At 34.8% G+C, this 17,224-nt stretch overlaps 1 protein-coding gene across 16 annotated transcripts in view; it reads left to right on the top strand.

Moving 5' to 3' along the window:
• DLG1 (discs large MAGUK scaffold protein 1) overlaps positions 1-17,224 on the top strand; it is a 283,484-nt gene that overhangs the window by 117,792 nt on the left and 148,468 nt on the right. For 6 of the 16 annotated variants that reach the window (XM_065875942.1, XM_065875943.1, XM_065875944.1 and 3 more), the window contains one exon: positions 15,501-15,599. The exons of the other annotated variants lie outside the window; for them this stretch is intronic. In XM_065875942.1, coding sequence (XP_065732014.1) covers positions 15,501-15,599 — 99 coding nt within the window. The remainder of the gene's footprint in view (positions 1-15,500; positions 15,600-17,224) is intronic. 16 annotated transcript variants of the gene reach the window in all.

Here is a 17,224-nt window from a genome sequence, read left to right on the forward strand (position 1 = left end):
TTGTGTGTCTGGCTTTCCTACTCAGTATCTCCACTTGGATTAAGTATCTGAAAGTTAACATGTCAAAAACAGAGTTTCTAATTTTATTGTTCTCCCCCATCTTCATTCAGTGTACCAGTCACTGAGATGTTGAATATGAAAACCCTTGGAATAATCTGTTCTTTTTCCCTTTGCTCCACATGCAACTTAATAGCAAATTCTGAGGGCTCTGTGTTTAGAATATATTATGATCTAACCACTTTTCACCACTTCTACAACTACTAATTCAAATTAATTTGTTGCCGAACTATAGCAGTAGATATCTGTCTGGTCTCCCTAGCTCCATCCTTTACTCTCACCAGTCTGTTCTTCACCCAGCACCCAGTCATCCTTACAGAATATCAATTCTTGTCAGTACCTTGTTTTTACTCTCCCGTGGCTTCCAATTCGATATATAATAAAATTCTAAATCCTTCTTTACCATAGTCCAAAAGGCCCTTTATTATCTAGCCCCTGGCAGTATCTCTAATCCCATTTCCTACTGCTCCCTCAATTACTTTGTTCCAGCTGTATTGGCCTTGTTCCTGTTCCTCAAATATATCAAGCATGTGGCCATCTCAGAACCTTAATCTTGGTGTTTCCTCTGCCTGGAACATTCTTTCCTCAGATATTCTCATAGTTCATTTCCTCACTTCCTTCAGATTTCTGCTCATCTGTTACCTTCTCAGAGGGTCTTCCTCGATTCTTGTCTAAGGTAGCAGGCACTTCTTCACTCCAAATGTCCCTGACTTTTTACCTTTTTAAATATTTTTCTTCATAGCACTTAATACTACTTGATTCTTTATTATTATATATTTTTAATCTGTCTGAATTCTCTCTTAGACCTTCTGTGAAACATATCACACTTTAGTGTTATACTGATCCTCTAGCTGATGATTCTCTTGTTATTTACCCTTATGGAAAGAAATACCCTTGAGGAGGTGAGACAGGGAGAGAAGAGGAGAAAAAACATTCGGTTTCCTTATAACTAGGATGAGTATATAATTCATCGACCAAACTTGGAGTACTTTTATGGAAAGAGGGAACTTCCCAGGCAAACAGAGGCATGTGGTGTCATCATCTATAACCATTTATCTTCTGACAGTTCCTACCAGGCAGCAGGTCTAAATATTCACACCAAGACATTTCCACATTGGACCAACACGGATTGGCCTAATTTTCTTACCTATGTATGTTTCAAACATTTGGCCTCATGCCTAATAATAGTTGTGTTTTGAAGTGATAGATCAAATATATATATATATATTTTTTTTCTTCATCTCTAAGGAATAAAATTGCTTATATTCAGTAGTATAATGCCTTTGTATTAAACTAGACTATATAGAGAGTAAGTAGATAATCCTCTTAAACGACTTTGGAAATGCCAAGTCTGATAGTAGAATAGTTTCCAGGAGAATGGGTAGAAATAGTCTCTTTGAGTATTGATTAACCAAGCAATCAAAGTTAGGATAAAAATTCTGTTATAATTGGTTGTGAGATGCTGTCTCTTGGCAAAGTTTAATTTCCTACTCAAAAGGCCAGTAATTTTGTAAAATTAATAACATTACTCAGATTTGGAAATTAATTGTTTCCCTTTTCACCCAAAGAATATCTACTCAAAAATATGTTTAAATGGTGTTTGAGACCCAGTCATTTGTATAGTTGGACACTTTAGAAAAGCATAAAGATGAAAATTAAACAAAAAGTTTACAATGGTTATATTCGCTTTTAAAAAATACCAGATTGGGGCTTCCCTGGTGGCGCAACGGTTGAGCATCTGCTTGCCAATGCAGGGGATATGGGTTCGAGCCCTGGTCTGGGAAGATCCCACATGCCACGGAGCAACTTGGGCCCATGAGCCACAACTACTGAGCCTGCGCGTCTGGAGCCTGTGCTCTGCAACAAGAGAGGCCGCGACAGCAAAAGGCCGGCGCACCGCGGTGAAAAGTGGTCCCCGCTCGCTGCAACTAGAGGAAGCCCTCGCACAGAAACAAAGACCCAACACAGGCCAAAAATAATTAATTAATTAATTAAAAAAAAAAAACAGATTGACCATACAATCCATCAGTTGCATTCCTTAGTTTTTACCCAAATGAGTTGAACATTTATGTCCACATGAAAACCTGCACACAGATGTTTATAGCAGCTTTATTCATGATTGCCAAAACTTGGACGCAACCAAGATGACCTTCAGTAGGTAAATAGATAAATAAACTGTGGTACAGCCAGATAATGATATGTTATTAATCATTAAAAAGAAATGGAAAGATGTGGAGGAACTTTAAATGCATATTTCTAAGTGAAAGACACCAATCTGAAAAGGCTACATACTGTATGCTTCCAACTATATGACATTCTGGAAAAGGCAAAACTATGGAGACAGTAAAAAGATTAGTGGTTGCCAAGGGTTAGGAAAGAGGGAGAGATGAATAGATAGAGCACAGAGGATTTTTAGGCCAGTGAAACTATTAGGTAGGGTACTATAATGGTAGATACATGACATTATATATAAATTTGTTCAAACCCATAGAATGTACAACACCAAGAATGAACCCTAGCGTAAACCATGAACTTTGGATAATAATGGTGTGTCAGTGTAGGTTCATCAGCTGAACAATGTACAGCTCAGGTGGGGAGTATTGATAGTGGGAGGCAGTGCATGTGTGTGGGCAGAGGTTATATGGGAACTCTGTACTTTCTGCTCTAAAAAATAAAGTCTGTTAAAAGAGCAACATTGGTATCTTAAGGTGGATTAGATTGGCTATAGTTTGAAGAACTAAGTAAGTGAAATTTGTTATATAAGCTCTTTATAATTAGGAAGTGTGTTGCATTCATCTTTGTAGTTTCTATAGAGTGTCATGATTGTTAGATTGTCCTTTTGTCAAGGACAAATAGGTAAAAAATTTCACAAGCTGCAATTTATGTATTTTAGTATGTATATTATATATGTATTTTATATATATATATATAGTTTTAGAGTTAACTTTTAAAATAATGTGTTAACATTGTTGAAGGATGACTGGCCCATATGCTTTGAGGTCAGAATAGGATATTCAGCCTGCACAACATTTTTGCCCTTTGCTTATTTCAAGCAGTGTTTGTTTTCCTGAGAATTGTACTCCATACCTCTTATCACAGCTGCATTTCAGTAATCAGTTGGGTAATGATTTGTTTAATATCAGCTGCTAAACCATAAGCTTCACAAGAGCTGGTAGTACAGATGTATGTTTTCTTCTCTTATATTCCCAGAGCCTAGCATAGTGAATGCACGTGTTGACTGTTTGTTGAATGAATAAACAAATGTTAATATATGTGTCTGTTTTCATTTAATCTGATGATGGCTACAGGGAAATTTGGAACTTCTAAATATGGTTTGGCCACTGTAAATTTCCCAAGCCATTTTTATATAGAACTATGGCTTTAAAATTAGCAAGTCTCCATTACAGGATTTTATAAAATCATGTATATTTCTAAAGTAATTCAAAGCCCTCTCCGAAAAAACTGAAGCATATATCTTCTTAACATATGAAGAACTTAAATTCTTATTGTCAAAATTTGACTTAGTATCGTTTTCTTTAAAGAGCTCTCACTGCGTTATTCTTTGTACTTACTGGCACTGTTATTTAGATAACTTTTTCAATCCTCCATTTTCATATCAAAATTTAGAATTTTGATAAAGCTAAAAATAGTTGTTCAGACCATGTGGAGAACATTAGCCTACAATTATCACCTTATTTTACAAACTTTAAATAAACTAACTGATGTGGCAATTTTACAGCATATGCAAATCAATCAACAAAGACTGGACCTATTTTGTGCAAGTTTAAACCAACTGGTGTCACATCTGGAAGCAGTGGAATTTTAGGAGAATCCTAAATACAGCTTCTGCCCCTAGATAAATTTATTTAAAAGATGTTTTCCCCCTCACCTCTTAACAGGAGCCCTGCCTATTCATTCTTTATCCATTAGTAAACCCCAATTTAGTCCTGTTTGTGAACAGTATTTTCAGTATTTTTGAAATCTGAACTGTGACTATTGACTCAGCCAGCTGTGGAGTGTGAAGAAATTATTATTATGACAAAATGGGACCAGCTGATTGCCTTACAGAATTTTTGTTGGTCCTGAGGAAAATAACTGGAGATTATAATCTGCAATTTGAATCAAAACATATCCCAGCGTAATTTTTCTGTATTTAACTCTGACTAATCTTGGTAGAACCATCTAATATATCAAAGCGTTATAAATTTGAAAAATAATCAGTTTGTAAGTATTTTGAAAGATAAAGAATGGGATTTCCCTGGTGGTGCAGTGGTTAAGAATCCGCCTGCCGGTGCAGGGGACACGGGTTCGAGCCCTGGTCCGGGAAGATCCCACATGCCGCAGAGCAACTAAGCCCGTGTGCCACAACTACTGAGCCTGCACTCTAGAGCCCGTGAGCCACACTACTGAAGCCCATGTGCCTAGAGCCCGTGCTTCGCAACAAGAGAAGCCACTAAAATGAGAAGCCCACGCACTGCAATGAAGAGTAGCTCCCACTCGCCGCAACCAGAGAAAGCCCGTGTGCAGCAATGAAGACCCAATACAGCCAGAAATTAATTAATTAATTAATTTTAAGAAAAAGAAAAAGATGAATACCAACCTTAGGAATTAATTGTTTCAGCTATACTAAATACTGTAGCAGGATTTTGGAGAGGGGAAATAGAGCAAAAATCGTATCATTCTAATCATTTTTTCCAAACTGAAAGGCTACATACAGTATAGATCCTAAATTCTTTCAGTTATAAGAACACAGCTTTACTATATAGGCCTTTTTTGTAAAAATATTTTAAAGAACTCTAGATGAAACTTGAAATTTTCATATCTGTTTATTGTTTTTTTAATTCTCTCATTCCCTTTTTTGGGGGAGGAGTTGCTTGTTTTTATTATCATAGGTTAAGCACTACAAGAGAATTAAACCAACTATAGTTAGTAAAAACTAATGTAGATGTCTCGAAGTTATATTCTGTTCTCTTCATGACCTAATCAGACTTTTTTCTTTTTTTGAACTATTTTGAAGAGACAGTGTTGTATAGTAGTTGAGAATGCTGTCTTTAGAGGATGATGGCCTGGGTTTAAATTTCTATTGTATTTATTAGCTGTAGCACCTTGGACAAATAACCTAAATTCTGAGTCTCCTTCTCCCACCTGCAGAAAACAGGGATTAAGATCTAGTGAAAATTAATGGGACAAACATGCGAAGCCCTTATTATAATATCTGACATCAGTAAAGTACCTATCATCATCATCATCATCTTTATCACCACTTTCACGATCACCATCATTATTGGTCCCACAGAATATTCTGGCCTTTTAAGTGAGGAATCTGGAGATACGGAGAAGCAACCTCATTACAGAATGATGAAGAATTATGTTTTAACAAGAGGATTGGTAACCTTGACTGGGTCCAGGCAGGAAAAGAGAAACCACAGTAATTATTTTAACAAGGAAAATGTAATATGGGGGGCGTGTCAGTGTTAAAAAGGAAACTGAAGAGGAAACATGGAACACCAAGGTAAACAGAGAAGCAGCTAACCTCTGAGGAGGGACCTAGGGACCAAGTTAAGGTTAGTAGAACCCAGAAGTTTGGAGGAAGGGCACCACAGGTTTTAAATATGAGCTGTCAGTGATATTTACTTTCTAATACAGCTTAAGAAGGAAAGAGGTAAAAATCTTTGGGGCAAGTGTTCTTCACCAAGACATGTTTATTTTCATTTGGGATATTATTAGGCAATTAGCTGTTGCTAGATAGAGAACAACATGAAACTGGCAATTTTTTGGCATTTTTGTATTTTGAAACTTCTAAGGTTATCAAATGGTAGAACATCTTGAACACTTTCTGATTGGTAGTGACTGCCCAACCACACAGAATCTTTTAGCAATATCTGCTATGTGTATAGCATGGGGAGGGAGGATGTACACAATCCATTCTGAGTCACTTTATCACTTTAGAGTGCTGATGAACTCAATCTCTTTTGGCAATCACATGGTTTCATTCGTCCAACAAATATGTATTAAATACTTACTGTGTGCTAGATACTATTCTAGGCACTGGGCATATAAGAGTAAATAAAACAAGAATCCACACTCTTCTAGAGCTTATATTAAAGGGGGGAAGACAGATGGCAAATGTAATTAAAATACGTAGTATGCTGAAGGAAAGGTAAAAAGAGAAGGCAACAGGAAATGTGTATGTTTGTGCGTGCGTGGTGGGGGTGGGGTGGGGTTAGTAGAATTAGAGTGTCTTCAGCTGGAGGGCGATATTTGAGCAATGGCATAAGAGAAGTTATGGAGTTGAGCCATATGGATATCTGGGGCAAGAGCATTCTATGCAGAGGAAGAGTGAATAAAAACTCTGAGGCCAGAGCATGTTTAGAGTGTTTGGAGAACAGAGAGGTCTATATGGCCAAGACGCTGAGTGGGAGGAGAATAGTAGAAGACGACTTCAGAAAGGTAACAGTGGCCTGAATCACTAGGGACTTGTACAAGAATGAATAGACTAGGGTAAATATATGATTACTAGGAAGATTTAAGGGCCCGTTTTAGGTTAGTCATTACGGAGTCCACGGTTGCGTATGTTTCTGTAGCCATAGTCTGATAAAATTGGGGGGTGGGGAGCAGGCAGCATATTGCAGTTGGTAGTTTCATACCTATTTGTTAATTATGTAACCACATCTTTGAATCCAAGTTTTGGATCTCTGTCTACTTGAAATTTTTAGTGATTGTTGGCTCATCCTTCTACCAATGCAAAGTGATCAGCTGAATGCTGATAGAACACCATCTTTTTATAATGAAGGGATGACATACCTTAACTATCATGAATCTTGCAAGCAGAAATAGATCCGTAAACTAGATGTTCTGTGTGTGTGAACTAACAAATTTGTACCCATGCTTCTATACTAGGATTGTTAATCACTACGTCTATTTCCCTACCCCCCTTTGTTATTTTAAAATCAAAAATTTATATTTAATCCCTTAGTATTTGTTTAAAAATGTATCTGGTTTTGTTGCTATTTGTTTCTGAGATACTTATGACACAGGTATCATATACAGCTGGTTCAAATAACGTGGAGTTTATATTGAAGGTACTTATTTGGAGTAACTGTGGCAAAAAGAGCATTTGAATCAAATAAGAACCAGATCTAAGCAATGAAAAACACCTTTATTCTGAATATACTGGACCCCTGTTAAGTACAGTGATTCCCAAACAGTTTTGATAAATCTGCTGTGCTGTATTTTATCCTTCTATAAACATACAAAAGGCTTGAAGTTTTTTCCCCTGGTTTCTCTTTTCCTCTTAGATAGCTTCTTTGACATTTATTCAGAGAAACATGTCTCATTACCACATAGTAGATATTGAAGCAAAGGAACTTGGATTAAGAATATTAAACTGTGCCATACAAAAACAAAATAAAATCCTTATTGACCAACAGTGGCATAGGGGTAATTTTTTTCCTTGTTATCTAAGATATTGATAACAAAAGAGTTGCTATTTCATATATTTCATCTTCCATAAATGTGGTATAAATTTATTTTGACCTTAATGAATCTTTGTGTGTATTCTAAGCTCAGTTTACCCCATTCATGTGACATGTTAATGTAAGGTGTAAACAATTATTAATTACCTGGTAGTATGGTATTAGTTATCTTTCTTCAGAGTTTGATCTTATGCTATGATGACCATTTTAATAAGCAAGAAAATAAGTGAGAGGGACTTCTCCGGCGGTCCAGTGGTTAAGGCTCCGCCTTCCAATGTAGGGGGTGCGGGGTTGATCCCTGGTCGGGAAACTAAGGTCCCACATGCCATGGGGTGCAGCCAAAAATTAAAAAGAAAATAAGTGAGAAAGAGTTTAAAAATATGTTCAGAAAGCCTTGTAAATCTATTGTGGTTGGGTCTAACTATGATGTAAAAGATACTTTTTAGTGGACATTGTTGGTGTTATTCTTAATAGTCCTTCCTCCCAACTTCCCATCAGTCGCTAGATATACCAATTCTACATTCAAAATCTATCTTTGACTACTCATGTCCATTTTCACCATCACCATCATTTGGTTAAAGCCACTGATAACCTCTCAGCTGGATTATTATAGCAGCATCCTGATTGTTCCTTCTGTCTCTTCCTGTATCAGTCAGGAGTCATATGCACATACAAAAAAAACCACTTTAACTATTTTAAGCAAATAGAGATTTATTAAAGGTAAGGGCGCTCAATTTATATATTGTTTTTCATTTATTGTTGAATTAATGGAAGTGAAAGAGGGAGGTACATAGTCATAAATGTAGATGTGCAGTACACATTAAGCATGTGGCTATACCTAATGAAGTTTCAGACCACTTTGTATCAAAATTTTTTTAAAAGCTGCTTTCATAATTTTAAGATCTTAAATGAAATTTAAAATGTAAAGCTGTGAATAAATAACAAGAATCTCTAAAAATTAGTTAAAACATTTTTCAGAAAGCTGTCATTTCGATACTGGCATTAAAAAATACTTTAAAAATATGTACAATCCAGTTACTTTCCTGGAATTTACAATTTTCTGCAGTGTTCTTTGAGACAGTGTTAATATTATAGCCTCTGTTGTCATGGAAACAAGTCTCTGAAGGCAGCCTCCGAGGCTAATGATTCCATGGTGTTGCTATGGATAGAAACAACTGAGACCGTTGTTAGTCACATGGTCAAGATTAAAAAAAAAAAAAACAACTAAAACTCGTTGGAGCTGATCTTATTGAGTGATATATACAAATGGAGCAGAAGAAGGATGATGGCATAAAAGTCATATTGTCTAATAAAATATGTATGTAAGATTTTTCACGTTTAAAATGCTTATGGTGAATTCCTTCTTTTCTGTAATAACCCACATATAATGGTTACTGTATATTGCTGCCTCATTATTTAGAGTCTTAAGTTTGCCATTTTCCAATTTAGAATCTTGTTATACAACTCCCCAGAATTTTACCATGCTCTCAATCCTGCACTGAAAATAGCCTCTTGTCTCTTCATATGTATTATCATATCTAACATCTATGCTGTTCCTCATCACTCAGCCTTCATTGAATTAGATATTATTTGTTTAGCATGGTATTTTTGTTTCATATGAACTAAATGACTTGTTGTTCTGTAATTCTGTGTTACCTGAACTGTTTATTGGCTGTGGCTAGGAAATTCTGTGTGTTGGTACCCATTTGGTTTTGAAGACTTTCTCAGCAGTATTTGCCTTTCTTAAGGAAGAAGCAGGGGCATATGTTCTTTTTCAAAGTACTTGCTCAGTGCCCTGTAGAGAGTGGGGTGGATTCGGATGGTGTACATTTTTTTAGGATTTTTAAAAAATGGTATTCAGATCCTCTAGATTATCGTATCGAAAGGAAATAGATTTAGAATAGGCTCTGAGCCAGTATTACAGTGAGGTTTAAATGTAATATTAAAGAATTTATAGTTTATCATAAAGGGTTTTGGAGAGCAACTGCCTAATGGAAGAAGTTTTTGTGCTTGGCCTTGAAATTTGATATAAGCATACAGCTTTGTCATTTTTATGTTAAAATGGATTATTAATTAGCTAATAGCTGACCCTATTAAAGAGGCATAAAGAAACTTTTATAGGTGTTAGATACGTCTCCTACTTTGACTGTGGTGATTGTGTCACAGGTGTATGCATATGTCCAAACTCATCAAACTGTATACATTAAATATGTGCAGTTTTTGTATATCAGTTATACTTTAACAAAGCTGTTTAAATAAATAAATAAATAAATGATAAACTTTAGACTTTCTTGTCTTTGATACTTTGGATGACTACAGCCAGTTATTTTGTAGTTTGTCACTCAATTTGGATTTGTCTGATGTTTAATGTTCAAGTTATGCATCTTTGATAAGAATGTCACAGAAGCGATGTATTCTTATTACATCCCATCAGGTAGCATATGATTTTGATTTGTCCTGGTGAGTGATGTTAACTTTAAGATAGTGTCTGCTACATTTCTTCACTGTAATTAATAAATCTTTGTAGGGGTGATATGTGTGTGTATGTGTGTGTGTGTCTCACATTCAAACTTTCTTCCACTAGAATGAAATGGAGGGTTCATTCAGTAACAATGGAAGTTTTAACATTTGTTGATGTTTCTTGAATGAATTATTACTATGGTGGTTGCCAAATGATGATTTTGTAACTCCATCATTCCTTCTACATTTCTTAATTGGCATTCTGCTGTAAGGAAATGCTCTCGCTTCTCTCTATTCATTTAATTTTTATGTAATTATATCAGTGTAGACTCTTGGAGTCCTGTTTAATTCAGTGGGATTTATGCCATCATTATGGTTATTTGAGTCTCAAATTATTCCCAATCTGACTGATAAGAGCCCTTCAAGCTGACTGCCAGTGTCCTTTGTCATGCCCTCGTTATTCTTCGAGCACCTCCTTATTTTCTGGAACAGCAGAATATTCTAGGCTCATATTGTACTTGCTGGACTCTAGCACTGGAATCGGCCATTTCTCCAAAGATTCCTCTTTTGTTGTTGTTTTTTTTTTTAATCAAAGAATGGGTATTTATAAACCAGGATCTGAATGCCAAGTATTTTCATGCTCTTGAGGTGTTACTGCTCCCAGGTCTTCTCTGTAGACAGAGCTGGGGTATATATGTACATATAAACACATGCATTTATTTCTGTATTTATATATATTGAAAACCATGCAGTCATACAGGTGCCTCCAAATCTAGTCTAAAACCATAGATTTCAGGCTAATTTTCTCCCTTTCCATATTTGTGACTCCGCTCTCTGACGTGAGGAACCTTGCTTCCTTTATCCTTGGATCAAAAATCCCCTGTATGTAAGCAATCTCCTGTCACTGTCAATGCTCTAGGTAGACATCCTTCCCACCCAGCTCAAGATCCAAGAGATATCCCCACCTTGTTCCACTGGGGTCCCTATACTTCTTGCCAGACTACTACTACTGCCACATAGATACTCCATCACATTTGGGATCCAGCAAAACACATCAGGCTGCTGCCACTACTTGCCCACATGGGATACCCTCCTCATCCTGCTCAGACTCCGCAACACCCTGCTCCAGACTGCTGCCACCCTTCCACTCCCTGTGCGCAGAGGCTCTCCTCACCCTGCTCGACTTCAACAACCTGTACTTTCCTATTCAGGAAGTCTTTGCCTACACCAAGATCCTGATATTCTATCAATACTATCTTCTAGAAACCTAATTTTTGTACATCTCTTAATTATGTCAGTAAGCCATCTGGAATTAATTTTAAGTATGGTGTAAGGGAGTAAAGAGGGTTCATTTCATTTTCCATATGTATATCCAGTTGATTCAGCAGCAGTTTTCTAAAATTATTGAAATATAGTTGTTGTACAGTATTATGTTAGTTTTGGGTGTACTAAATGATTTGATATTTATGTACATCGTGAAATGATCACCACAGTAAGTCTACTAACCATCTCTCCCCATACAAAGTTATTATATTATTGACCTTATTTCTTGTGCTGTATATTACATCCCTGTGACTTATATAACTAGAGGTTTATACCTCTTAATTCCCTTCACCTCTTTCGTCCGCTCTACCCCCACTGCTTCCTTCCCTTTTGGCAACCACACATTTGTTCTCTGTATCTATGAGTCTCTTTTCATTTTGTTTTGTTTGTTTTGTTTTGTAGTGAGATCATGTGGTATTTATCTTTCTCTGAATTATTTCACTTAACATAAATTCTTTTAAAACTATCTTTTTCTCTTTGTCATAAATTAGGAGTTAGAATCTCTGCGTTTTTCAAACATTTTAAAAAAATTGTAAGTATTCCATTGAAAATTAGTTAGCATTTAAATTATTTGTTTTAAGCTCATACTATGGAATTTGAATTTTTTTTTTTTCTGTAGGAGCAATGTATAATTGGTGACTGGAGTCCCAAGTAATACCCACAGAGGCTTTATTCCTAATGTCCTTTTTTTTAAAAAATTGTGGTAAAATATACATAATAAAATTTTACCATTTTAACCTTTCTTAAGTGTACAATTAATTCAGTGTCATTAAATACATTCACAGTGTTGTGCAGCCATCACTGTTGTCCATCTCCATTATTTTTTCCATCATCCCAAACAGGGAACTGGTTTAGACTGGGAACATTAAAAAGAAAGAAAAAAAGAAACAAAATCTAATGGCTTAAAATCTCTTTCTACAGGATATAAGAAATCCAGGTAACAATAGTCTAGGAAATCTTTTCCTAATTCCTCACAGGTTACCTTTTGTGAGCCTAGCTCAGTTGTAAAATGAAGGGTTAAACTTGATCCCTAGCTTCTTCAATTCTAATAGTCTTGTAAAATCATTGAAATTTGTTAACATCTTTTAGAACAATTAATGGGAAACGCATTTTCAGTTTATTTTCTAGAGAATGAGATGGTAAAAGATCATAATAATTGTTTTTCTCTTAATATGAATAGATCTTCTATCCCTCACCCAGCATTATAGCATCACTGTGTATTCATTGTTGACAACTGGAAAAGTAGAATTTGAAATAAAGAGGCAGGGGAGAAAAACCATTCATAATTCTGCCCTCAGAGGTTTACTTTTCAAACATTTCTTTCCATTTTTTAAATAAAAGCTTTATCTTCCCTTTTTTACTTAATGTCATTTCATAGGCAATATCCTTTATGACTTACAGGCTGTTCTTACAGATTCTTGTTAACCGATGCATAATGTTTAATCTTATAAAATTATCATTATTTGCTCAGCCCTTCCAACACCTTATATTTAGGATATCCTACATTTCCCCAAGTATAAACAATGCTCAAAAGAATATAGTGAGGGGGCTTCCCTGGTAGCGCAGTGGTTGAGAGTCCACCTGCCAATGCAGGGGGCACAGGTTCGTGCCATGGTCTGGGGGGATCCCACATGCTGCAGAGCGGCTGGGCCTGTGAGCCATGGCCACTGAGCCTGCGCGTCCGGAGCCTGTGCTCCGCAACGGGAGAGGCCACAACAGTGAGAGGCCCACATACCGCAAAAAAAAGAAAGAAAAAAACAAAGAATATAGTGACTGTTAAGATATTTGCTTTTTGAATTATTCCCTTAGGATAGATTTCCACAATTACTAAGTCAAAGAGTTGGAACATTTTTAAAGCTACAGATAATTACTTAGATTGCTTTTTGTAAAGTTTGTATGAAGTTATATATCCAGCAGCACTGTGAAAGGACCTGTTTCCATGCATTAAAATTTTTTTGAGTTTTTTAAATGGTGGTAAAATACATTCACCATTTTAACCAGTTTTAACTGCACAATTCTGTGGCATTAATTACATTCCCAATGTTGCCCAACCATCACCACTATCTACTATTTCCAAAACCTTTTCATTATCTCAAACTTACTTTGTAACCCTTAAGCAGTAAACTCCTTATGCTCCTTTCTCCCTGGCTCCTGGTAACTTCTAGTGTATTTTTATGAATTTACCTATTCTAAATATTTCATATAAGTGGAATCACACAATATTGACCTTTTGTGTCTGGTTAATTTCACTTAGTATAATGTTTTCAAGATTCATCCATGTGTAGCATGTATCAGAATTTCATATCCATTGAATTAATCATATCCATGAATTAATATCCATTGTATAAATCATTGTATAAAATCATATCCATTGAATTCATATCCATGAATTAATATCCATTGTATAAATATACCACATCTTGTAGCTATTTATCTGTTGATGGACACTTGGATTGTTTTTACCTTTTGGCTGTTGTGAATAATGCATCATTGAACACTGGGGTAAAGTATTCAAGTCCCTCTTTTTAGTTCTTTTGAGTATTTACCTAGGAGTAGAATTGCTGGGTCATATGGTAATCCTAGGGTTAGTTTTTTGAAGAACTGCCAAACCAAACTGTTTTCCACAGTGACTGCACCATTTTGCATTCCCACCAGCAGTTTTTGAGGATTCAGGTTTCTGCACATCCTTGCCAACACTTGTTACTTTCTGTTTTTGTTTTCACTTTTTTATTACAGCATCCTAGTAGGTATGAAGTGATGCATCGTTGTAACTTTGATTTACATTTCCCTAATGAATGATGATGCTGAGTATACTTTCATGTGCTTATTGGTCATTTGTGTATATTCTTTGGAGAAATGTCTGTTCAAGTCCTTTGCCTAATTTTTAATTGTCTTTCTGTGGTGAGTTGTAGGAGTTCTTTATATATTCTTCATGTTAAACTATCATCAGGTGTATGATTTACAAGATTTTCTCCCATTCCATGCGTTATCTTTCCCCTTTCTTGATAATGCCATTTGGTGCACAAAAGGTTTTAATTCTGATAAAGTCTAGTTGATTTTTTTTTTTTACTTATGCTTTTGATATCATATTTAAGAATCCATTGTCAAATCCAAGGTCATGAAGATTTATCCCTATGTTTTCTTCTAAAAGTTTTATGGTTTTAATGCTTATATTTAGGTCATTGATTAATTTCCAGTTAGTTTTTATATAGGATGTGAGGTAGTGGTTTAACTTTATTCTTTTGCATGTTGCTATCTGGTTGTCCCAGCACCATTATTGAAGAGATGCCATACATTTTTGATAAATCTTGATTGATTTGATTGACAACAAAAGGTCAACATTATAATTTTATTTTGTATTTCTTTATCAATGAGGAAAAGCATAGTTTCAAGTTTGGCAATTGGTTCTTCCTGTTTTAAGTGTCTTCTAATGTACATTGTTTTCTTATAGATTTGATTTTAATGTTTTTCTTATATATGTAGTATATGTCATTGGTATAGCAAATATTTATAAATTAATCCAGTTTATAGAGATTGGGACTTGTTACAAGACACCTTTTTTGTGTTCCAGTTACACCTTTTTTTAAAATAGTAATTAAGCCTGATTGAGTATAAATATCAAAACTTCTTAGTTTAAATTATGTCACTAGAGTTCCCACTTAATGACTTTACAGGCAAGTTTAAGACAGGTTATTACAGTTCTTGATAGTAGAGGTTAACAGCACAGATTCCTTAAAATGATATAAATTCAGTTTTTAAGTCCTTTGAATCTTGTTTGTGGATTTATAGGCCCCAATTGCCTACCTCATGGGCTAATGAAATTACTTTTGATTCTTTGAATGCAAGGAGGAAAGTAGTCAAATATATACTGAATGCTACAAAAATATTTTGTAGTCTGTCTGTAAAGTGAGTGTCTTGCCTCCCAGTGGAGGAGTATTGTTAAATCATTATCTTTTATTATTTTCATTTAAACATCTAAAGAGTAGTCACTCGTTTTAACTACAGTCATTAAAATTATTATTGGTGGTATAATTGAGTGTTTTTTCATTTAAGTTGAAGTAATATATTATTTTACCTATTTCAGTTATTTCTGAAAACTATAATTTATCTTTATGACAAAACTTTCTATTATGTTTCCTTTTTATTTGATATTTTTCCTGATTTTTTGTCGTTGATGATTTTTAGCCAACAGAAGCTGTACCTCCCTCTTCTCCCACTGTCCCTGTGATCCCTGTCCTGCCAGTCCCTGCTGAGAATACTGTCATCCTACCCACCATACCACAGGTTTTTATTAGTTTTCTTTTTTCTTTATAAAAATTTTGTTTGTTTTTAATGTTTCATTTGTGTTCTTTTCAAATCATTTTATCTATTTCTTTGTTAGATTTGGTAATTCATGTTGGGCTTCAAACGGTATTTTTAGGGAGTTAAATATCTGGGATTTAATATAAAATGGGTTAATATTTGCCATTTTATTAGGTTATCTGTGAAATAAGATACATTCTAAATTTCATTATATTGAACTGCCTTAGATTTGTTATCATGCCTTTTATATTTGTAAATCTGTTCGAAACAGTTTTTTAATTTATTTGCTTTGGGAAATTTTGTTTATTTTCTAAAGATAATAAAAATAATTGTCCTCCTGATCTTGTACTGGATGTGTCATTTTATATATAGCATTTTGTTTTCTAGTATATATTTATCTTTGGAAATACTCATCTTTCTGTCACTTGGTAGGATAACATACTTCACATTTATTATTTAAAAACAATAGCTAATGTATATAAAGTATATGGGGAACTCTTCGTGGTATCTTTGTAACTTTTCTGTAAATCTAAAACTATTCTAAAGTCATAAGTTCATTTTTTTAAAAGTTAATGTATAACAGTCAAAAAATAAAATGAAACAATAGCCAAATGTCAGAGAATCTGAACGTTTTTAGCTTTCAGAGCTTTACTTAATAGTTCCAAGGGATGGTTTATTAAGACATTAACTACCCAACCAACAGAGTCATCCAAAGTTAAAATAATGGTAGTATTATTACGTATAATAATAGTGATCTTTGGTGTGAAAGATCTCAACCTCATTTAAAGTGTAAATAAATGCATCTTTAGGTATTTTTATTATTATTGATCTATAGCATAAAATCTAGTAAAAATGGTGTTTTTGCTGTGAAAACAGTGTCAAAGTAAGTCCTATTGTAGGAAAAAATGGGTTATCAGCTGTGACTGTTCACATCTCAGTGCCCTTCCCCTCTCCTAAAAATGAAAATCAGTAAGAACATTATACAAAATAGGATTCTAGGGGAAATTATAGGTATTACACTAAAACTTCAGTCCATGTTATTACGTTACTGCTTCTGTATAATCTCTGACCCTTTATGAAAATCATTAAAAGTCAAATCATTGTAAAACTACCAAGAATTGGATAAGTCCAGATGGATATTTCCTCTGTATTGCAGAGAAGAAATTGAATTTATAAATATAATTCTACATAAGCAGCCAAAGCGTTATTGTAATAATGTAACACCTTTCCAAGTAACTAGGATTTAGTAGTACAATATTTTTTGAAGTAGGACATTTGAAAGTTTATTTTACTCTTTGTCACCTCAATTTGTCTTTTGATGTTAAAATAGTTTTCTAGAATCCTTTGAAATTTTGTAGTAGTTTCTGTTCTTATATTCAATAGGGAACCAGTCCTTCCAGTTCAGAGTTCTTTGACTTATTTACTCCAGTGTCCCTAACTTAGCATCACACTACACTTGGAAATTGTTGAGACATGGCATAGCCATGTAGTTATAAATAAAGGACTTAGAGTCAGATTGATCTGGTTTAGAATTCCAGTCCTACCACTTAACTGGCTGTGTAACTGAGCAGTTTACTTAACACTGATCTTCTCTTTACTCATCTGTA

The sequence above is a fragment of the Phocoena phocoena genome, chromosome 4, assembly GCF_963924675.1.
Source record: "Phocoena phocoena chromosome 4, mPhoPho1.1, whole genome shotgun sequence".
Classification (NCBI taxonomy): domain Eukaryota; kingdom Metazoa; phylum Chordata; class Mammalia; order Artiodactyla; family Phocoenidae; genus Phocoena; species Phocoena phocoena.